The 23237-nt window shown below is 30.6% G+C and overlaps 3 protein-coding genes across 4 annotated transcripts; 1 reads left to right on the forward strand and 2 right to left on the reverse strand.

The window, feature by feature from the left end:
• Positions 1-1591: 1591 nt before the first annotated feature.
• On the forward strand, positions 1592-5237 carry LOC110605228 (mitochondrial inner membrane protease ATP23). Of its 2 annotated transcripts, XR_006349214.1 has the most exons (7): positions 1592-1749; positions 1856-1971; positions 2184-2305; positions 2608-2745; positions 3623-3706; positions 4383-4507; positions 4753-5060. XR_006349214.1 is itself a non-coding variant. In XM_021743644.2 (6 exons), the coding sequence occupies exons 2-6, from the start codon at positions 1887-1889 to the stop codon at positions 4885-4887; spliced, it is 564 nt and encodes a 187-aa protein (XP_021599336.1). In that variant the 5' UTR covers positions 1598-1749; positions 1856-1886; the 3' UTR covers positions 4888-5237. The 2 variants fall into 2 exon arrangements, 1 of the variants encoding a protein (XP_021599336.1); XM_021743644.2 differs by lacking the exon at positions 4383-4507 and having other exon boundaries at positions 1598-1749; positions 4753-5237.
• A 1112-nt stretch (positions 5238-6349) lies between these two features.
• Positions 6350-10449, reverse strand: LOC110605227 (alpha/beta hydrolase domain-containing protein 17B). Its single transcript, XM_021743643.2, has 5 exons — positions 10040-10449; positions 8820-8856; positions 8433-8669; positions 8263-8310; positions 6350-7035 (listed from the first exon to the last, which is right to left on the reverse strand). Exons 1-5 carry the CDS (start codon positions 10339-10341, stop codon positions 6520-6522), a joined length of 1140 nt encoding a protein of 379 aa, XP_021599335.1. The 5' UTR covers positions 10342-10449; the 3' UTR covers positions 6350-6519.
• Positions 10450-13675: 3226 nt separating this feature from the next.
• Positions 13676-17054, reverse strand: LOC110605303 (protein SIEVE ELEMENT OCCLUSION B). The gene is made up of 8 exons (XM_021743756.2): positions 16831-17054; positions 16462-16719; positions 16269-16367; positions 15741-16189; positions 15473-15576; positions 15192-15334; positions 14611-15102; positions 13676-14534 (listed from the first exon to the last, which is right to left on the reverse strand). The coding sequence occupies exons 2-8, from the start codon at positions 16681-16683 to the stop codon at positions 13914-13916; spliced, it is 2130 nt and encodes a 709-aa protein (XP_021599448.1). The 5' UTR covers positions 16684-16719; positions 16831-17054; the 3' UTR covers positions 13676-13913.
• Between the last annotated feature and the right edge of the window lie 6183 nt (positions 17055-23237).

Raw genomic sequence — 23237 nt, forward strand, 5'->3', positions numbered from 1 at the left:
AAAATTATTTAAAAAAAAAAAACTATAATTTTCATTTTTTACCGGTTAACAATGAAATAATTACATTTAATCACAATATATTTTCCAACCCTTTTTATTACATATAATAGTTAAAATTTTATATCAGATTTCATTTTATAATTTTATTTTATTTTATTTTTACATAAAAAAAAATTAATTCAAAAATAGTTTAAATAAATACCTCGCAGATGCAGACGTTGGTGCAGCCCTTGAACCTTGAAAATTTCTGTTGAGAACTTATGGAGAAAAAGAAGAAATTTGAAGAAGAAAGCAAAGAAGGAGAAGAAACTGGAAATGGAAGAAGAAAGGAAAGAAGGAGAAGAAACTGGAAGTGGAGATGGCAGAGAAAGCGGAAAATGGAGACGGAAGGAAGAGTTAAGGCTCCCGTACATGCACAGCCCTCGGGGGACGTGGCAGAGAAGGGTTCGACACTATAAGTACCGAACCCTTCTTTTTGAACTTGTCTGCATCCCGTCAGTGGAGTGTCGAACACGCCTCCTGTGCCACGGGAGCAGTTACGTGGCAAGAGCAACTGATGTTCGACACTAATGGTGTCTAACACCAGTGTCCGCGTGGCCGTTCGACACCAATGGTGTAGAACAAAGAGGCCGCATGGCTGTTCGACATTATTGGTGTCGAACTCCACTCTGTTCGACACCAATGGTGTCGAACAAGAATGTTCGGCAGTATGACTACCGAACACTCAGGTTTGACACACAGGATCCGAAAATATTTTCGGATCCTGCATAATTTGAAAAAATTAATTTCATTTAGGTATGATTTGAAAAAAAGCTCAGATGAAGGCTCTCGTTCACTTTGCCATAAGAGCGCTTCGTTGTCTCCCCAGTCGGCTATTTTCGAATTGCATGAAGTCTCCCTTGGCCGCAGATGAGCAGTTGTGTCGATCTTAAAGTTGGTAATCCCTCTCCATCAAATACTAGATTTGAATTGCGTGTGGTTTTTCTATGCAATTCTTTGATTTCTTTTTTTTCAAAAAAATGAAATGACAGACAGGACGGAGAGGGAAAATGCAAGAATGGGAACGTGAAGGGTTATAATTAAGTAATTTAATTACGAGTTGGGGCTATTATAGTAAAATAGGAAAGATAAAAAAAAATATTCCACTGAAAATTTATTATTTTTAACCCTTTTATTTTTTTTCTATATATAAAAATATAAATTAAAATATAACTAGTGTTTAGTTGCATTGACAAATAATCCTTGGTCCATTAATTTTAAGTCTAGTGAAAAGTGATCACTCATGGCTCTAACAGGTTGTCAAATGAGAAATAACGTCTAATAATTCATACTTTAATCTTAACTTTTTCATCCTTAATTAAGTGCTAGTTTTTTTTTTTGGAAAAAATTAAGTTCTAGTTATTATTTACTCTATAAATATAATAATTACATTTTTTATGTAAAAAAGAAATTAATTTTAGTTATAATTAATTTTATAAAAATTCTATTTTTTTAAAATTAAATATATAAAATATAAAATTCAATTAAATTTCATAAAATTTTATAAATTAAAATTGAAACAAACACAGCCTTAACTCATGGGGAGGGTAAACCCATGCTAGGCCAGAAGGCTATGGGCAAGGAGAGATCAACGAAAGCGGTAGATTGAAGGCTGTTGCTTAGAAAAAAGTAAGGACCAAAGGAAGAAAACTCTGTCTCCGTATAAAGGTGGAGAGAAAGATGAGAGATATGACTTGCATTTCTTTAATGGTAATTCTATCCTTGCAAAAAAGGGGAAAAAAAAACCCTCTTTATTTTTATTTACACTTTCTCTTTAACCTTTCTTTATTTCTCTTTCGCCTCATGCCAAACACAGCATCGGAGTCAGCCAAGAGCCCATAAACAGAATGGAGGAGGAACTGACCCACACCCCTGGCTCCGGCGGCCTGACGGTAGAAGAATGCCAGGATATGATTCGACGCAGTCTCGAAAGTAGAGCTTTTTCGTATTTCTTTAATTCATCCCCTTAAATTTTCGGAAATCTGACTAGGGTTTAGGGTTTTGGAAGGCGGATAAGCCATTTGACTGCTTCAATTTATGAACAAAAAGAAAATTTTAGCTTTCAATTTTTTCTAATACCATAATTAAGCTGCGTGTATAGTTCATTCATTGATGTTTCTTGTTTGTCTTCCTGTGGGCTGTAGCTCAGAAAGTGAAATTTTTGAAGGAGCATTTGGAGAAAGCTGGGTGCGGGATTGGGGACAATTTCATTAACGCTGTTAATTGTGATAAGAATATCAGTGGTGGTTATGTTCGTGGTGAAGGGGTAACAATGCTCATTCATGTGAATTCTTTGTTTAAATTATTTGCTTCAGTTATTTAAGTGCTGAATTTACATTTTGTTGACGTTTTAGATGTCTGCATGAATAATTTGAATTAATAATTACTTGAGATGTCCGTAAAGAACAGGGTTTCTAGTGAGTATGAGTTGAATGTAAATTTCTTGGTCAATTATTTCATCTTTTTTTATGAATTGATCAGCGTATTATTTTTTCCATTTGCGTTTCTCTAATCTTCTGATAATAATTATTTTTCTATTCTTATATTTTCTCTGGCTATGCTTTGTAGATAATGGTGTGCAGTAATCACATGAATGTTCAAGATGAGGTCAACCAAGTGGTTATGCATGAACTGATTCATGCTTATGATGACTGCCGTGCTGCAAACTTGGACTGGGCTAATTGTGCCCATCATGCCTGTAGTGAGGTGCGCATCATGGTTACAATTAACAATTTCTTTCTCTGCTGAGTCTTATTTGCATCTTTTATTTGACGGAGTTGTTTTGCCATTTTTCTTACGCTTGCCATATGTTTATGTGCGTGAATCTTTCTAAGATTATTGACTTGTGCATATCTTTTGTTGTTGATGGTTATATATATTTATTGAAAATAATAACTGCGTGGTAAAATATAGTAGCTTGAGATGACAGTGGTAATAAAAATGATTTAAAATGGTTTGTTTGGTATTAACAATTAATGGTACTCTCAGATTAGCTTTTGCACTCCAAGACTAAGTTTGCTCCCTCCCATATTGATATGCTGCATTCAAGATAAATAACACTAGAGTGATTTTCAGCAAAGTCGAACCGTGGTTGAGTAATAACCATGATACTAATAATTGAGCAACTACGTTTACATAAAGTATTGTAGACTGTTCTATCATCAATTATTTCATGCTTGGTAAAATATTGCGGCATGTATGTAAAATTAATGATCTTTTTCTAGGGAAAAAAAAAATGAACCAAGGTTCATAAAAAATCTTGCCCCATACCTTTTCTCTTTGAGGTCATACTGCATCATTAACTTGCACTAATAATAGTGATGGTTAAAGTGTTTGATTTTTTGAATGTGTATTTATAAAAGTGTCCACTTCGTACATTTCATGTGAAATCTTGCAATATATTTCATATTAATTTGATGGAGGTTGGAGTGTTTTAGGTCAATTTATGAATATGTTTTTTGTTAACAGTAATCACATGCATCCGTAGTAACATAGTAAAAACTGTGTAGTCTAAGGTAATATATCATATTGTAGATTTGATACTTGGTTCCTTTTCTTTTCATTTTTCATTTGTGTGATGCAGATTCGTGCTGGCCATCTAAGCGGAGATTGTCATTATAAAAGGGAACTGCTGCGTGGTTACATGAAAATAAGAGGTCATGAACAAGTGAGTTCAGATTCTTTAAACAGATTTATGTGTAAACTATAATCTCTGTGCATATAAGTTTATAATACCTCTTGACTGATATAAAAAATAATAACAATAATAAAAGAAAAAGAATGAACCTTCATATTCTGTGAAAAATTGAAACTTTCCATACGTAAGGACCACTCTAGGAAGGGACAGAGTCCTTGGGCTTTAGGATAAATTGTGGAAGTAACTTTTTTAATCTTTTCTTGGTTGAGAAGAACCCATTTGCTTTGGATGATCACAGTGCTATTTTGAGATAGGCAGATTTGACATGAAAATTTTTCGTGTTTTAGTTGGAAAATGGAACAAGGAATCTGTTTGGCAGTTCCTATCTGAAAGACATTGCTGAGATGTATGATGTATCTGATTTGAGTGTTAACTCTAACTTACTTTTCTTGATCTTCTTGTCTTCATTACTGTGGTTGATGCCCTGGAAATGAAATAAGAAAGTTTCTATTAAGAAATAAAGCTATATTTGAGTAGGAATTTTAAAGCAACAAGGGGGCAGGATAATGAATAATTGAGAACTGACTCTGATATTGCATCATCTTTGAACTCTTAGGCTCCGCTTTAATTAATAATGTTCTAGCTGTTACCCCTCTAAATCGAGAGAGTATGGCCCAAACTGTGATGATGACTTTTGTCTTAACAGAGGGGTTCATTCAAAGAAGATGAGATAAGATAAAGTAATGCAGAAGATGTTATCCTTCCCTAGAGAACCTTGTTATAGTCTACTTTAATTTGGAGTTTAGCTTGAAAATAAGAACAAGAATCGAGGTGAGGTCTTCGTCCCTCTCATTGTAGATATTGCTGTTTTATATATCTAATAGCAAGTATACTTTATCAATGGAAACTTGGTCACTCAATCTATGTTCAAAGGAAATAAGAAAAAGGAAATGAATCACAGTTCTCATTTTTGTTTTTGCCTTTCTAGTTTTGTTTTGCTTTTCTTTTCTCCTGCTTGTTTAGTACATTCTTCAAATTTCAGAATATTTCTCAAGTTTTGAATGTTAAATTTGAAGGAATGTGTGAGAAGAAGAGTGATGAAATCAGTGATTGCCAACCCATACTGCTCAGAAGCTGCTGCAAAGGATGCCATGGAAGCTGTCTGGGATGTCTGTTACAATGATACAAAGCCCTTTGATAGAGCCCCTTGAATCAATGCTATGACCAAAAGATTAGCTGCTGCTAAAGACCTTGCCTCTCAACATCTGTGGAACCTGCCCATGTTCAGCAAGAATATTCAATTTTTTCAGACGTTTCCTCATTTTTTTTCTTTTAGAAGCACCAAAGGGATCTTTCTATTTATGAACAACATTACATTGATGTCCGTGCCAATGATTGATATTCGTCTTAGGGGTCAGAGATAACCAAAAAAACGAAAAGAAAGAATACCCTTTTAGTTTCACCATTCTCAGAAAGAAATATAGTTAAAAGTAGATCGACCCTTTTGGACGACACATTCATTATCAGGATAATACTAATAAAACTCGCTGTATGTTTCCAATCCCTGCTTTTTGACCGGATTAATGAGAGGGCAATGTGATTTGGGTGGTTGATACATTGTGCAGAATCAACGTATTAATTTTGCTTGGATCTAGTGGTTGCAGTCCATATATGTGTTATATGCATCTTTATCTTTTGATTGAGAAAAAATATTAATTTCAATTAAAGAAAAAGTATTAATTTCACTTTAGTGAACGAGTTGGCTCGGTTTCTGTTTGACTCTCTCCCAGTTGTATTCTCCTTTTTTTTCTCCTAATCTTAAAATGGCATTTCATTCAAGAGTAAGCAAAGAGTTGCATCCTATCCTAATCCAGCAAAGACAGCAGCTGTTGCAGGGGGTTTGATGACCAGCCTCAAGGCAAAAAACCAGATGTAGCTGTACATGCTAACCAATGAGCACAAGAATTTGCTCATCTAGGCATATGAACGAAAGAAAAGGAGGAATAGGTACGTAAAGATTTTAACTCTTGAAAGATGGCCTCCAGCTCCCAAGAAACAAAAGGGTTAACTGCATTAAGCAACAGCTTCAACTGAATTGGGTCTATTTCAAAAACAACGCTCTGGCATCCTCTGGAAATAGCAAACTTAATTGTTGATTGAAGGTTAAAAACTTCTGCCGTAAAGGAGAACAACAAAGAAATAGAAGTCGTGCAACCATCAAGCAATTAATATTCTTTTAGCTGTATTCTCCATTGTGTAGTAATATATTATATATGTAAATTTTTTTTTTTTTTTTGGGGGGGGTGGGGGAGGGATGTAAGATGGGATGAGGGGTACGAATTGGACGTGAACTAGACTTTGGGTGAGATTCTTTCATCATATTCTATTTTCCACTTTATTCTTTTATGTGTTTCCCAGGTTGAAAATGTAGTTCTGATGACCAATGATGTGGCAGTTGTCAAGCACCGCCAAATACTAAGGCTTCTGGTTATATTGAGACCTTTCCCACTAATCAGCTTTTGCAACCGTTTCTCATCTGTGCTATTTGCATCCGTGCGGCGATTGTGTGAATAAGGGCGCATGCTTAGATGACTTTCTAATTTAGTTCAATCAAGAATGGAAAGCCATATTTGCATTTGTGAAAATTGAAAATGAAGACAGTGACTATATGTGTGATAATGCAAGATTCATCAACCTTTTCTCATTTTATGCCAACAGTTATTGTGGAGATAACACAAGCCAATTAAGCAGCCGAAAAAACCATATAAATTAGAAACAAATAAGCCAAATAAATTGCCCACAACTCCAAAACCATGCATGACATTAATAGTTGGTTTCAAGTGTTAACCTGTTCGTATTCTATCCAACCTGTCGACGCTTTTTCTTGCCCTTTCCAGTTGGTGGTCGATGCATTTCTGAGACTTCTCATGGCAATCAACACTTTTTCGAGACCTTTGATCAAAGGAGACACGCAGCTTTTCTAGTTTATCAGCATTGCTCGACTGATTTTTGAGTTTTTCCAGTTTATCAGCATGATTGGATTGGTTTTTCAGTTTCTCAGGTCTGTCAGTACTATGCCTTGGTTTTTCTCTCCTGTCTGTACTTTTCCTCGAAACTTCAAAAACATCAGTACTCTTCCGGGGTTGCTCAAACTGGTCTGTACTTCTCCTTGAAGTGTATCTTTGAGAAGGAGGTTTCTCAACAGTTGATATGAACTTCTTCAGATGCCTGATATACTCTGGAAACTGCTCTAGATCGCAGTGGTTGCCTCCTTTAAGCCAGAGCGGTTCGTATTTTTCTTTACACAGTTCCCAGAGTTGCTTACCATGGGAGCAATCCACAACTTCATCTGAAGTTCCCTACACATTAGTAAGAGTATTGAAATACAGCACATACAGATTTTTCTATGAATCTTGCAATCAACTTCAAAATGCATACAGAACATACACATTATCACTATTACTACAAACAAAAGCCATAGGAATGAGGAACAGACCATTCACGGGTTCCAGATGAATTATCTTTTCACACGATATAAGATTGGGTGTTCACATCATAATTTAGTATTTCCTTTTTTAAAGCCTTTATTTATTTTTTGTATGGATCTGCAATTCTTTAAAACTGGAAAAATAGTAGGCCTTTAACATGATATCCATTTCCTTGTTTAGATTTGGGTTGCCTGCCTGCATAGCCCTTAATACTAATGCATATCCAGTTACATCAAATTTTTTGAAAAAATTGCCAAAATCTCATAAAAGGAAAGCAAAAGTGCCACAAAGTACTTCATGGCTAGAAAATTTGAAGCAAATAGCACCATAAACTTGATCTACCAGATGTAACAGCAGGAGAAATCTTATGTGATGTTGGAGGGACTATATATAATGGCTAAAAGGCAAATTTGCCTATGAGCTCTGCAGTGGGGCGAAAAATATCAAACTATATTTTTTGGTCCAAATTTACCCCAAAACAATCATTAAAAAGCTAAATAAAACCATCACTTGTGAAGATTTAAGAATATGAGCTCTCCTTAGTTTATTTGCCCATTTAATGATAGTTTAAAGATAAATTTGAATCAAAAAATGAAATTTAGCATTTTTGCTCTCCACTGTATAATTCAGTGCAAATTTGGCCTTTTTGCCATTATATAACATATGTAGAGTCAAAACTTCAACAACTAGAATCAGGACAAAAGAAGCACATTTTTGTGCATTTTGATTGCGAAGAAACTTTTAGTTAACCAACATCGGCATGCCTAGAGGAACTAAAAATCTTAAGTGCCAGAACTTTAGCACATTCAGGACTACATGATAAACTCTGATTCCTTAAAGAAATTTCAAAACTTTCAAGTTTTTGACCGGAATAGGATGTATTTTTCAAAGTTTACTGTAGAATATAGGGAAATATAAATGTAAATAAGCATGTGAAGGAGGCAAATCAAATAACTAAAATGCCATTTGCACTGTAACTCAAAAGTGCAAACGTGCACGAAAAGTATGTGCAGATAAAATAGAATTGAAGAGAGAGAGAGAGAGAGAGAGAGAGAGAGAGAGATTAGGTAGTTCAATGTGTTGTAGTGGCACACTTACATGAATGATAAGAACAGGACAATTAACTAGTGGAATTTTATCAATATTCTGCAAAAAAAGAAAACCAAGATAACAAGAAGTTCATTACATTAAAAAAAATACAAATAAAAATACGCATCACTTAAGCAAAGAGCTAAAACAATTAAACGTACTTGCAAATATGTTGTTACCTTATAAATATCAAACCAATATGTACGCTTGACAGGATACATGACTCTTAAACCTGAGAGTATGGGACTATGCAGAACTACAGCTCGTAACTGGGGCAGTCGAGCTGCAAGATCTAAGGTGGGGCCACTTCCAACAGATTGTCCATAAAGGATAATGTCTTCTTGCTTAGTGCCACAACTTTTTTCAAGACACTTGTATGCAGCTTCAATATCTGCATATGTATTCTGCTCACTCGGCTGCAATACAGGAACATGGCTTCAGATGAAACTTGTATTTTTTCCTCCCACTAATTCCACACAATTCATAAACCCTCAACTATAATTTGTAAACAAAAAGATATCTATTCATAATTTAAGGATATTATTAAGAAGTTTAGAAAAGCAAACCTTTCCAGATGATTGCCCATACCCGGAATAGTCATACCTGAAAAAAGTTGATAAGTGAATGCACTGAGAATATTTTTCTGATATGGTATAGCTTAAGATACCAGCACAATTTATAACTTCAGTAACGACATAGGAAAACCAATTACAAGCAGGTTTGTTGCCATTTGGTTAAGAACCTCAGATCACTGGATTGTCTAAGGTATGGTCCATAGCAATGCTGTTTGAGTAAATTCATTAAGCAACACTAATTAACATAAACCACAACAACAACAGTTCTACAGATATTCCAAGAATATACTTACTTTTACATTGGTGAGACTGTAAGATAAGATAAAACCAAGACTAGTACTAAAATCGAAGCTTGTCCTATTCTCATCATGCTAAATGGTCTTTTTGTGAATGTGATCGTCCCACAACCTTGAAATATCTCATTCTCCATGAATTTGAATAAAGTATAAGTTCGATTCTACATTTAATCAAATCTGTTTTTAAGTTAACTTAAACGAATCACAGCTACAACCTGAAAATATTCCTAGCCAACCATCAACTAAATTCCAATTTATTGCAAAATAAAGCTATGTTAGAAAACAACATGGGTAAACATCAATTACCAACAGTGTTTTTTCTTTTATTTTGCTTGGATTTCTTCTTTAGCCATTAGGTTAAGAACCTCAGTTGACTGGCTTTTTTGAGGTACGGTCTATACAAATGCTGTTTGAGTAAATTCATTAAGCAACAATAATTAACATAAACCACAACTACAAAAATTCTGCAGATATGCCAAGAGTATACTTAATTTTACATTGGTGAGACAGTTAGACAATTAAAGTTCGTCCCATTTTCAACCTGTTAAACAGTCTTTTTGTCAATGTGATCTTCCCAACACCTTGAAATATCTCATTTCTCCATGAATTTGTATAGAATAAAACTTCGATTCTGCATTTAATCTTTCTACAAAAACCGATAAATTGACCAAATATCTGTTTTTAAGTTAATTTGGAGGAATCCCAGCTAAAACATTCCTAGCTAGCATCTACTAAATTCCACTCTCTTGCAAACTAAAACTTGAGAAAACACAAACCCACCCCAAGTTCTCAGCTAAATCATAAAAGCAAGCAAAAAGCCCATTACGGAACTGCAAAACTATCACAAAAAAGCTCAACGCTAAAACGCTTTCAAATTAGAGTAGCAAAGGGAGTAAAAAGCAATAGCGAGAGTACCCCATTAGATTAACCCTCAGGTGGATGCTCAATTCGATGAAGAGCTCATACATCTGCCCCAGATCGGTAGCATTACCGTGAGAGTAAAGAAGAGTAGAGGTAGCCATAGGATGCCTTATGTACATTGCCACTATCTCTGTGCCTTTCCTAGTGGGCAATTTCAAGATTTCGACATTTTCACGATGAGGGAAGGGGCTCAAAAGCAAGAGACCATTAAGGTCGTCTGTTATTAGCTTGTATGATGGTGGGTTTGGTGGAAAGAAGGCAAATTTCGCTGCCATGGACGATGTCACCCCTCCCATCTCTTTCTCTATCAGTCTTGCTCTGTTTTTGCTTTCCTTTCTTGCTCTGCTTCCTCCGTTTTCTTGGTAAAATAAAATTCTGTTTTGGAGAGCCTGAAATCTGGAGTTTAGTTCAGATTAAAAAAAGGAAAAAGAAAAACATTCTATTCCATTCCCCTTTTTGCTACTTCCAGAAGAATAAATTTACTGTCAAAAGATTTTTTACTTTGGCAATTTTTTTCATATGCCATTTGATTAATTTTAATTTACGATCGGATAGGTTATTAAAAGAAGTAATTATTTAAAAATTTATAAGCTTTTCATAATGAGAGTTCAATATATATATTTTAATGAAAAAATAAATCACAATTCATTCATTTTCGCTTCATATTTTATAATTTAATTTATATAAAATAATATTTATATGCAAATTCTATTAATAAACTTTTTATCCATCATCTTCAAAAAAATGAATGTTATACCATAATAATACCACATTACTCATAAATTTCGACTAGTTATCTGATTTTCTATTTTGATAAACTTTTTATCGATCATTTTATCTCATAAATTTCTATAAATTTAATTTTTATCGATCTTCTTCATCTCAATTTTCATAATACCCCTTCATTCATCATGCTTAACCAGTTCTTCAAAAAATAAATGATCCATTATAGTAATACCACATTGTTTATAAATTTTTACTAGTGATTTGATTTTCTGTTTTGATAAACATTTTGTTCTGTTTTTAGAATTTACAAAAGATTGTTCATCGATAAACTTTCTGGTTTACTCCCAAAAACTATAAATCAACTGTTATTTTTTGATATGTTAGAGAAATTAATTTGTAGAATTAAAACACCCAACCACGTTCTATTCTGACCCTTACATTTTCTAATCTGATTTAACTTTTTTTAAAGAACTCATCCATCAGAGCATCTCTACTTATCTAAATTTTATTTGAAGCAAGATTATAAATTCAATAGCCTTTTAAGGCACTACCATAGCCCACTAGTTTCATCAAATAATAGCTCTTTAGCATTTTCTATGCATGGAATTCAATTATTAGCATTGATTTTTTTAATGAATTAATTTTATTAATATCATTCAATCATTTCTTTTTTAAATTTAATCAAGATTAAAACTGTAATTTTAGAATTTTAAAAATAATTTATTATTGCCAAGTTAATTATCTGTCATGTACGAATGATATAGTTTTAAAAATTTATTAATATACTAACAATTAACCCTCAAAGGTTAGTTAATTATAATTCCTTTTTTTTCTGAATAAAAAATTAATATCAAATCATACTCTTGTCTTAGAATGATACAAACTATAAAATTATCATCTATTAAATGTATTTTTAATAAATATAACTCAAAAAATAAATAAATAAATAAACATGTTAAAGGTTAGTTAATTATAATTCCTTCCATTTAATTCTGTTTATTTCTACCGTTAAAAATAAATCAAAAGATCAAATTACTCATTTTTCTTCTTTTTCGGTTTTTCTTCTTCTTTTTCGGTTTTTTTTTTTAAAATAAATTTTAAAAATTGGATTAATGAGAGAAAAGAAGAAGTAAAAAAAAAAAAGATTATTGAGAGGAGGAAAAAGAAGAAAAATTAGATTTTAAAAATTGGATTATTGAGGAAGAAGGAGTAGAAGTAGAAAAATTGGACTTCAAAAAATTGAGTTATTGAGAATAAAGAAGGACGAGGAGAAGAAATCGGATTATTGAGGAAGAAGAAGAAGGGGTTAGTGAGGATAAAATTGAGTTTTAAAAATTTTTTCTCTCATTTTTCATATATTTTTAATAGAAAATATTTTTAGTGAAAAAAAAATAAAATGACTATTTTACTGAAAGATAAAAGATAAAGATATTTTAATAAATTTTTAAAAATATAGGGACTGACTTGTTAATAATAATAATATCTAAAAATCAAATAGTAAATCTCTGGTATGATCAAGCAAAATATTAAATTTGTGAATTTAGGACTTTGTAGTAAATTGATTTATGAGTCTGTCTTGGTATTTGGGATTTGTTTTCTTTTTCTTGGTTTAAAATTCCTCACTTTTTTTTCAGAAGAAGATAGAGACGGATTTATGTTTATAGGCTTCTTCACGATCATGGCCGGCTAGAATTGCCGGTGCTAATGGCAATGGAGGAATACATCAACTAGCTTGAGATTGATGTGGGTGTGCATCGACATGGACAAACATGAACTCCCTCAAGATCTTGGGTGATATAAGGAGATTAATCCATTGGAACATGCAAAGCCAACATTATTGAATAACCACTCCCCTGTCACCCAAATTCAGAGATGAATTTGAAAGGAAAATTTTGAGGAAGAGGGCATAACAAGGATGGAATAATAGACAGAAAAAAATGAGGGATTTTATTAATAAGTTAAAAGAGAAAAGGATAAAATGGAAAGTTTAAAAAGTTTATCTGATGAGATTTTAACAAAAAATTGATTATAAATGGATAGAGGTAGGGGTGAGTATTTGGTCGGTTCAATTTAAAATCAAATCGAAAATTAAAATTTTAGTATTTATAAAAATCGGATCGAACTGATTTTTATCAGAAATCAAATTGAACCAAATCGGTCTGATTCAGTTCGATTTAATTCGATTTGATCAATTTAAATTTTTAATAAATTTTTTATTTTTTACTCTTCATTTTTAGTATTTTAAAATTTAATTAGAATATTTTAACATTAATATGATCTAATCTCTCTGTATTATTGAAAATAATATATTATAATCACTGATCAATTCGGTTTGATTTTTTAATTTTTTTTATTAAAATCGAACCGAATTGAAATTTTTAAAATTAAAAATCAAACCGAACCGAAATGAATAAAAACCAAACTGAATTTGCAAATTAATTCGATTCGATTAATTTTTTCGGTTTGAATTGAATACTGATCCTCCGAAATGGAAAAACTATTTTATTAATATATAAAATGTTTTAATAAATTTAAAAAAATATGAAAACTAATTTATAAATAATAATAATACGTAAAGTAAATCATAAATTTCCCTTTAATTTAAAAAAAAATCAAGAAATAAAACACCCCATGTAGAATTTGTGATTTAACAACTAGTGAAATCACAAATATGATCAATATAGATTAAATTGTTAATTAAATGAAAGCTCCAAATATTTTGCTCCCATTTCACAATCCAAAAAAAAAGATCAGGAAATTTATTTTGATTTTAACATTTTTTGGCTGGTTAATGTTGCTATGAACCCTTAACAGTCATTTATTTAATGGCAGGCAGGATATAAAGCAAAAGGAAAAAGGGGAAAAAAGAGAAGAATCAAAGTTGTATATGGTAAGTAATCAAAGTGATGATTATATAGAAACTCTCAAACTCTTATTTATGGATTCAAACTAGCAACTTACAACTCTCTTGGCGGCCATTGCCATATTACCAGAAACAAACTTGGAAATCAAAAGTACCAAACGTTGTGGGAAAATGAAAAAAAAAAAAAAAATGATTACAACGAGCAAGGAACTCAATATCTATATTATAGCTGCAAGTTCAATATTATGTTTATCATGGTAAGTCTGCAACTTCAACGCCCTAGTCCTCATGGCAACAGAGGAAACTGATATATTTCTCCATGACTCGGTGGCACTCAGGGCATCTGAGCTGCTCAGGGATCCTACTGGCGCTTTTAGAGAACTCAAAACGGCAGCAAGTATGAGAAAGACAATGAATCTTTTCATGGTGTTCTTTGAACGACAACTCAAAGCCTTTAATTTCAATTTGCTCCTTCCAGACTTCATACTCTGTCAATGTCGGCAAAACTGCGGAGCTGTGCCCATTAACCACAATGTCAGATCCTTTAGCGAACACGGCCCATCCACCTTCTTTGTCGTAGCTAAGCAGTTTCTTAATTTCTAGCATCGTAGAATCTTCTTCATCGATCTTGCCGAGTTGAAGCTTGGAGTACAACATGCTTTCAAGCCTTGTCCAGAAGAACCAGATCATGGTTAAGTCCTCCCACACGTAGCTCAGCTTCTCCTCGATGATTGTTGCTATGACTCGCTGAACTTTCTCCCTCTTGCTGCTCTTCCCTACGTACACCAGCTCCAGTGGTATGCTTGCTTCCAGTGCAACTGATCTTGCCGTGCTGGTGAACTTCCTCACCCACTCGATATCGTCACCTCCATACAATAATATATACCTTTCTTCATTAATCTGTTCAAGGAGATGTTAATATTAGTTTAAATATATATGTTTAAAAGGGTTTAATTGGTATGGTTATTTTAATTACCCAGTTCATAATATTTTTGTCAATGCCATCAACCAGAAGCTCGAGCTTCCATGTTTCTTCCTTCCAGAGGGATTCTTCTCTCAAGCTAGTGAAAGGGAAAGCGTGGCTTCCCCAAATCCACATCATGTGCAGTGCATTAGGGCAGACAACTCTTCCCTGAGAGTCGAGCACCACCAGTATAGGCCTGCTCCTGTAGTGCCATACCTCCTTGACGAATTTAATGACCACTTTATCGATCATTGATGGGTGGTGCACCACGTACCATGGCATCGTATCCTGCAGGGATTCAAATTGCTTTTGCATACACTCGGTCCAGGGCACTGTATGGTCCACAATTGGGACCCAAACCACCTCATACTGAACCTCCGCCCTGGTGGGGTGGAGCCTGGACTCCTTGTAAATCTGTTCAAGAATCGAAAGCTCGTCTTGGGAAATGTCTAGCCCCGAAACGAGCAATAGCACATTCTTCTTCATCAGCACCTCAACTTTAACCTGTTCAAGCAATAATAATCATAAGAAATCTTGCACTAGCTTGAAATTAATTGCTGCTACAGATGATAGATGTGGTAGAAGAAAAAAACCCTTTTCTTGGTCGAGCCCTCAACAAGTGGTGGGACGTCATCCTTGCTATAAATCAGGGTCTTCAGGATCTTGATGTTGTCAATATGGATTGTTTCAAAAAGAGTCACAAGCACTTGATAGGCTTCAACAGTTCTCTTCTCCTCTGCATATAAATCAACATTATTATATTAACCGTTAATTTCTACAAGGACAATTTCTATATCACTTCTCCAAAATAGATATCTGATGGGAGATTTCAGGTTCGACCAAATGGGCTTTAGAAAACTGTGAGGTAGCGAACCTATGTGTTGGTAACAAATAGAGAGCTGCTTTTTTAGATGCTCGTCTATGTTACGAAGTTTGTGAGCCAAGGTGGATAGTTCCCATGCTTCAGTGGTAGCAAACCTGAAATAATTAAGCCGAAGAGAGATTATTTCTATGATTTATTAATAATTAATAACGCACCAGCAAGGAGTGTAAAATCACTAATTGAAAAAGACCCAGAATCTAAATTATCAATTAACAAATTCAGCCTATGCATGTTGGGTTGGTAAAGAGAAGGTGCATACTCATGTCCCATGGTGGTGAGACTGCTGATCTGAGTTGCACAAGCCACAATACTCCTTATGGTCCAGTAAACAGCAGTTGGGGTGAGAGAGGTGGCTGTGGACAAAGCAGGCATGTCTGGGGAAATATATGTAGATGGTAATTCCCTGAACTCAACTATGCAACCAGTCACCTCCAACATGATCCTGATCAGATGATTAAGTGCTTCAAATCGAGGCCTCAATAGGCCTGAGTGTTCCAGTATAATAGGCAACTGTTTGAGGATTGCCACTGATTTGGCAAGTTGGTTTGAGGAGTAAATCTGGGCAAGCAGCCAGAATTCTCCATAATTTGAAGCAAAGGCTGCCATGGTGAGCACCAGCTTAGCATCCCAGGAGTAGTTCGATAGCATGCTGAATATTGAGAGAGTTATGGCATGGGCGTCTGATCCACCCAGAGAGTTGTAGCAAATCTGAAAATTTTCAGTCCAAACAATTAGGGCCAACCTCTATATTGCAGATCATTCATATGCGAATTGATATATTACTTGCCTCGCAACAAATTCTGTCAATAACAAACGACAGTGTTTCAAGCTTGGAAATGAAATTGCAACGATTCTTGTCATCTGACTCTGCATGAGACGCGGTTGGCTGCAATGAATAAACAGAAGTGATAACTATCAGCTATCATCAACTCATGGAAGATCAAATGAATTAATTGCAGAATTTTTGTATTAATTATTACCGTCAATGTGGTCTCAACTTGAAGGGTAGCACGTTTCAGGATGTCTTCAACAATGTCAAGGAGAGGTCTGACATCGAACTCGCGGCCATCAGGGCAATGAGTTGCCTGAATTTGCTTCATCACTGAAGTCTCGTCGGAAAGAGCTAGCATGGATCGGTCAGTCTTGATCAGCTGATGGGTAGCGCCGTTGCCTGGAATTACTGTGGGTGACCTGAAGGCCATAGGGAGCAAAGGGCGATTGAACTGCGAGATATAAGACTGAGAAGAAGGAAAGAGTTATTGAATTGTATGTTCCAGTGCGCAACAAGTACAAGCTTATTTATAGTAATTAGAAATCAGAAATGGAAAGAAGGGAAGCATTAAATTCACCTCCTTGCTTCCATTGTAATCTAAACCCTAAAACGTTAATCAGAAGAATGTTAATCAGCCGCTTTTAATAGGTTTAGAATTCGAATTTCGGTGGAAACCAATTATTAAAATAAAAAGAAAAAAAACAAACAAACAAACAGGAGAATGTTAAGTTGTTTTGCAAAATCTATGGCCTATTTCTCCTATTGATAGCCAGTTTAGCACGTCCCTTGTATTATCCTGTGCACTAGTGTATGCTTTAAAAAAAAATACCCAAAAACTCTATTAAGTTTATGAAGTAAACAGTATCATTTGTATATATAAAAAAAGCAAAATTAGGTTGCTTTGTCCGAAAAAAAAAAGTTAGATTTCATGCCATGTTTTTTTTAAGGTAAACAATAGAAACGTTGATTTAATGGCCGACCAAATATACAGTTTGCACAATTTGTCCCCAGCTGGCATTAGTTATGACAACTCCAGAATGCATATAAACTTGTGGAGTATTCCAATCAAACATCTCAACCAGTTCATGGAGGCTTTATATCCCCAGTAGTTAATTGTGTTGGATTTCAATTTTGGTATGATTTTATTATATTTTATTCCACGCTAAAATTAAAATTTGAATTATTTAAATACAATCATATAATTTTTTTAAAAAAATTAATATTTATTTTATTATATATAAATATAAAATATTACATTAAAACTATATAATATGTAAAACCATATTTTTAAAACTATATAATAAAATTATAATATCGGTAAAATTATTATAAATACATATATATAATTGAATTTTTTTAATGAATCTTATTGCTAAATATTATTTTTAATATTAAATTTTATAAATTTAGTGGCTATTTTATTCTGAAAAAAGGACAAATTTCTTGTAATGAGTAAAACTAAGTATATTTAACAAATTCTCTAAATTAAAAAAAAAAAATCACCATGTCTTTGATATATCTTCTTTTTCTTTAATTTATTTTTAAAATTTTCATGTGATCGTGCTTGAACTTCTAATCTAAAGTTAAAGGTCGAGCAACAATTTAGGCAGCTTTCTTTGTAGAAAATGAAAAAAAAAAAAAAATTAAATACACTACAAACGGCTTTTAAATTTTAAAAAAAATCTATCATCAGTTTTTTTTAATTAATTTTAATCATTAAAAATTAAGAAAAACTTAAAATATTTTCAATTTTTATGATTATTCACTTATAAAAATCATAACTTTTTTTTCTCTTTTTAGTGTTAAAAAATCACGCAGTGTTAATTTAATTTAAAAATCTAACTGTATGAATTAATTAATAATTTTTTTCATATTATTAAAATTAAATAATAAATTTTTCTAAAAAATATAATAGCAAAGGTGTTCAACTGCTTTCACATTAATTACCTTTTGTTCTACGGACTTGCTAAGGCTTGTTTGGTTTTTATTAGTAAAACAGTACAATTTTTTTTTTTTTTCAGAAAATTTCTTTGACCTTTTCTTTTTCAGGAAACCAGAATGTGGTGTTAAACCAGAATGAGTAGGAGAAGCCTACCCATTTATTTATTTTTATTATTTTAAAATAATATTTATCATGATTTTGAATACTTAATAGGAAACTTTTAACTCATGCATTAGCTTTTTAACTTCTATAAATTAAAAAAAAAAAAAATTAAAGTGGGGCTTTTTTTTTTGGAGTAAAAATTAGGGATGGCAACGGATCGGGTATTTTCGGGTACCCGATCCGACCGAACCCTAATAGAACGGATTTGGGTAGTTATAATCGGGTTTGGGACGGATTCGAATTTTAAAAATAATACCCGTTGCGGGTTCGGATCGGATTCGGATTTTATGTACAGGGTATCCACTACCCGAACCCGTTTATATAAATAATTAATTTAATATAAAAAATATATTTTACAATAATATTTATAAATTTTTTTTATATATTTTTATTTAAAAATTTAAATTTAAATATTCTTTAGAAATATTAGATTTTTTAAATGAAAATTATTAATGAAAAATATTTTTTATATAAATTATTAATTAAAATATATAAGATAAAATATATAAGATTAAACGGATTCGAGTTTTATTCGGATAATAATAATCGGGTTTGGGACGGATTCGGATAATTTAAATTAATTTTTAATCGGATTTGGAACGAGTTCGAATATTACTAATATAAATCGAATTCGGATTCGGGTAGTTTAATTTTCGCGGATACCCTACCCGTTTACATTCCTAGTAAAAATAGATGTTAAGCGAAGAAAAAACAAAAAAAAGAAAAAAAATAACACTGGCATTGTTTCCCATCAGCAAATTATAAGATTGCCTCTAGAAGCATGCTCCAAAATATAAATACCTAGAGGATACTCTTTGAGCCAAAGTTGCAAAATAGTCCATAGGGAAGTTTGTCGTTGGAAAAATATGTATAAATTTATATTTTATGAAAAATATTTTACATATTTGATATTCGATACACTCAAAAAATTTAATTAATAAAAAGTGTTTTGATAATTTATTTTAAAATTAAAAAATTTATATAAATTTTATTTAAATTTAAAATTACATTTAATATGATATATTTTTTTATTATGTGGCATTATATTTTACTTTTTTTATTAGTAAATATGGACTCATTTTACATTTAAATAAATATTATAAACATATAATATTAACAAAAATTATTTTAATTAATTAAAATATATTTTTAATCTATCTTTGTTTTTTACTTTTTAATTTCATAATTTTTTTTATTTTCATAAATTATAAATTCTCAAATATAAAGATTATTATTTTGATAGAGGGAAAGAATAGAAATAATTCGGTTTCGGTTGTTCTTTCATTAATTACATCATCGAAAAATAATGTTAAAAAAAAAAAAAAGGAAAATCATGTTACAAATGAAATAAAATAAAATTAAATTAAAAAAATGAGTAAAAGAATGAGATAAAATATTTAAAATATTTTTAATTAATTAAAATAATTTTTATTTATTGATTGTGTGAGGTAAAGTTTATATTATGTATTAAATAAATCACACGTTTAATAATAAAATAGCCAAATATAATATCACATAATAAAAAAATATATTCTTAAATATAATTTCAAATTTAAATAAAATTTGTATAAATCTTTTAATTTTAGAATAAATTATTAAAATTAAAACATTTAGATAAAATATCAAAACACTTAAAATTTTTTAATATTAATTATTTTTTATTTATGCATTAAATGAAATACACATTTAATAATAAAAAAGTCACATGTAATGTCACGTGATTAATAGCACATCCCATTGATTCTAATTTCAAATTAAGATAAAATTATACAAAACATTTCAATTTTAAATTAAATTATCAAAATTGAAACATTTGAATAAAATTGCTAAAATGTGTTAAAATTTAACTTTTTAAGTTTAATTGGCTTAAAATTTATTAATAAGTTTGAGAATTAAAAAATTTTGATTTTAAAATTTACTAATGTAAATCAAAAGGCATTCAGAAATTACATAGGAATTTTAACTCGATAGTAAATTAAAGAATAAAATTAAGTGTTAGAATTTATTAATGGATTTTTTATAATTTTAACGTTAAGTTTTTTTTAATCTCTTTATAGGAGATGATAATTGGACATTGTACATTCTGATTCAGTCTCAACTCTATTAAGATTCAGCTGTCAGGTCTACTTCATATTTAAGTTTAAAATTCGAATTAGAAGAGTTGAACCAGGCTTGAATCTGGAGGCCTGATCCCATTTATCTCTCTAATCTCGTAAGATAATAAATTCTGTAACGCTTAAAATCGTGTCCATACGGCGTCGAAAAAAAATTAAATAATTGCCTGAAGATGGAAAATGATACAGTATATCCATACGTACGGTTATGAGTCACTAAACAACAAAAAAAAAAAAAAGAATAAAGGAAGTAAGGGAGAGATACACGAGATTAAACTTATCAATTTATACTTTAAGCCTACCTTTTACTGGATCTTAGAACAACAATTAATTTCGTATGTGGAAACGAATGTGATCTTTTTTATCACCAGAGTATCACCAGAGTTCTCATTCTTATTTCACTCACATTTTATTTTCTTATCTTTAATATTTTTTATTTTTTCATTTCATTTTATTTCTTTTTTTTGTCTCTCATAATATTTTCTCTTTCTCTCATTTTAATTTCTTCCATTATTATTATTTTTTTCTTTTATTTTCTTGCATCTCTTTTCTTTGCTTTGTAACATTTCTCTCGTCTTTTTTTGTTCTCCTTCTGTTTCATGTTCCATCATTTTCTTCTTTTTTTTCTCATCATTTTTTTAAATGCTTCTACTTTCTCCCAGTTTAATATAATTTTCTCTTATTTTTATACTTATGATTAATTTTCTCTCTTATTTTTAATTACTTTATCTTTCATGTATTTCAAATAATTATTGAAAAATATTTATAATAAGATAAATTATTTTAAATATTACTAAATTAATCTAAAAGAAGTAAAAAAAAAATTTCCTTTCCAATATAATTTATTTATAAATTTTTTAAAATGTACCAACAGTAAAATATCCGAATCCTTAATAAATTTACTAATAGATTCAATATTCAATTTTGTAATTTATTTTTTAATTTTTATCAATTTATTAACAACTTTACTTAATCATTTAAACGTTCAGTTTAATTTAATTTCTAGTAAATTATATTTTAATTTCAATTTAATTTAAAAAAAATGAGAGGAGAGGAAGAGATACGAATGAAAATTGAGAATGAGAAAGAAAAGAGGAGACAAAGAAAGAGTGGGGCAATATGGGAATAGAAGAAAGTTATTGACTAATGGAAAAAGCTTTAAAATGGACTGATGGACTATATAATCCACAAAATGATTGGTTAGAAATATTTTAATATATAATTATCAAAATCTACAAAATAAATAATTAATAATTATAAATTATAAATATCCCAGAGTAATTCATTCCATACACCTCCACTTATTCCACTTTTATTTTTTAAAATTTATCAATTCTATGAAATAATTTTTTTTTATAAAAATTCAATTAATTTAAAAAATTTTTACTTTTAAAATAAATAAAAATTATAAAAATTTATTAAAAAAATTTTTTTTTTATAAAATAAATCATATAAAATAGAGAATTAGCGCATTCGCACTATTTAAAATTGAAAATTTAGGACATATAAGTAAATTTATGTAAAAAGTTTATATTATTTTATTTAATAAATTATTTTGTGGAATTAAAATTAATATATTTATAGCAAGTGGAATTAAAAAAAAAGCAATTAATAATTGAAAATTAAAAAAAAAATGAATTTTACGTGAATCACATTTTATGGATTGAGAAACTAGTAAAATTATAAAAATAAATTAAATTAAATGAAAAAAATATTTAAATGATTTTTATACTTTCGTTAGAGATATGATAATAGTGCACTGATATTTTTTTAATAAAAAATATGTAGCGTCACCGTTGCTTAATGTGTATTATTTTTCAAGACTTAATTAATAAGTCTAGATATTTTTTTCTTTTTTTTATTTATATAGAATGTATAGATATTTGATACTTACAGCATACTACTTCCAGAATTTTATAAAAATAAAAAATTTATTTTTTCCTTTTTCTATTCCTTTTAAATTATATATCATCTTTTTTTTTAATGTGATAATTTATTCATTAATTTTTAATATATTTTTTATTTTTTTAAAATATTTATTACGAAGATAATATTGCAATAGAATAATATGAATGGGTAGTATATTAAAAAAATATAAAATTTCTTATTTTAATTACATTAATTATATTTTTTATTTTATGTGAAATAATTATTAAAAGAGAGTATTACATTAAATATAGATATTAAATTACTGGGTCAATACATAAATGCAACCATGCATATTTATGGAAAACATTTAATCATACCTCACAATTTTTTTTTTTGGAAAATTTAGTATAATTAAATAACAGTTTTTTTTATTTTTTTTATTTTTTTACCGATAATTGATATGATTGAAATAAAATTATTTTCGATGAATTAATCTGTAAGAAAAAAAAATGTGAATTTCAATTAATCTGCAAGAAAAGAAAATGTGACGAGTGCAATATAATATTCTGAATTTAACAACCTGAATTTAACCGTTATTGTGTAAAAATGACGTATTTTGATCTATGTACATATTTATCTGATTTTATACTGTTATAAAATAGAGTTATCATATCTTCTAGAAATTCAATTAGTATCGGCTAATAAATATGAAATCCTGCAATTATAAATGTAATGAAAATCTGCTGAATTTTGTTCTTTAATAATAATTTTTTGTGGAATTTCGTTTATGATTGAGAGAGCGAAACTTAATGAACAGATAAAATTTGAAGTGTTTTTTCCTCGATGAAACTAAATATCATATGATTAGACCTCTATCGTACAATATAGTCGTATATT

Source organism: Manihot esculenta, chromosome 17 (assembly GCF_001659605.2).
Source record: "Manihot esculenta cultivar AM560-2 chromosome 17, M.esculenta_v8, whole genome shotgun sequence".
NCBI classification, from domain to species: domain Eukaryota; kingdom Viridiplantae; phylum Streptophyta; class Magnoliopsida; order Malpighiales; family Euphorbiaceae; genus Manihot; species Manihot esculenta.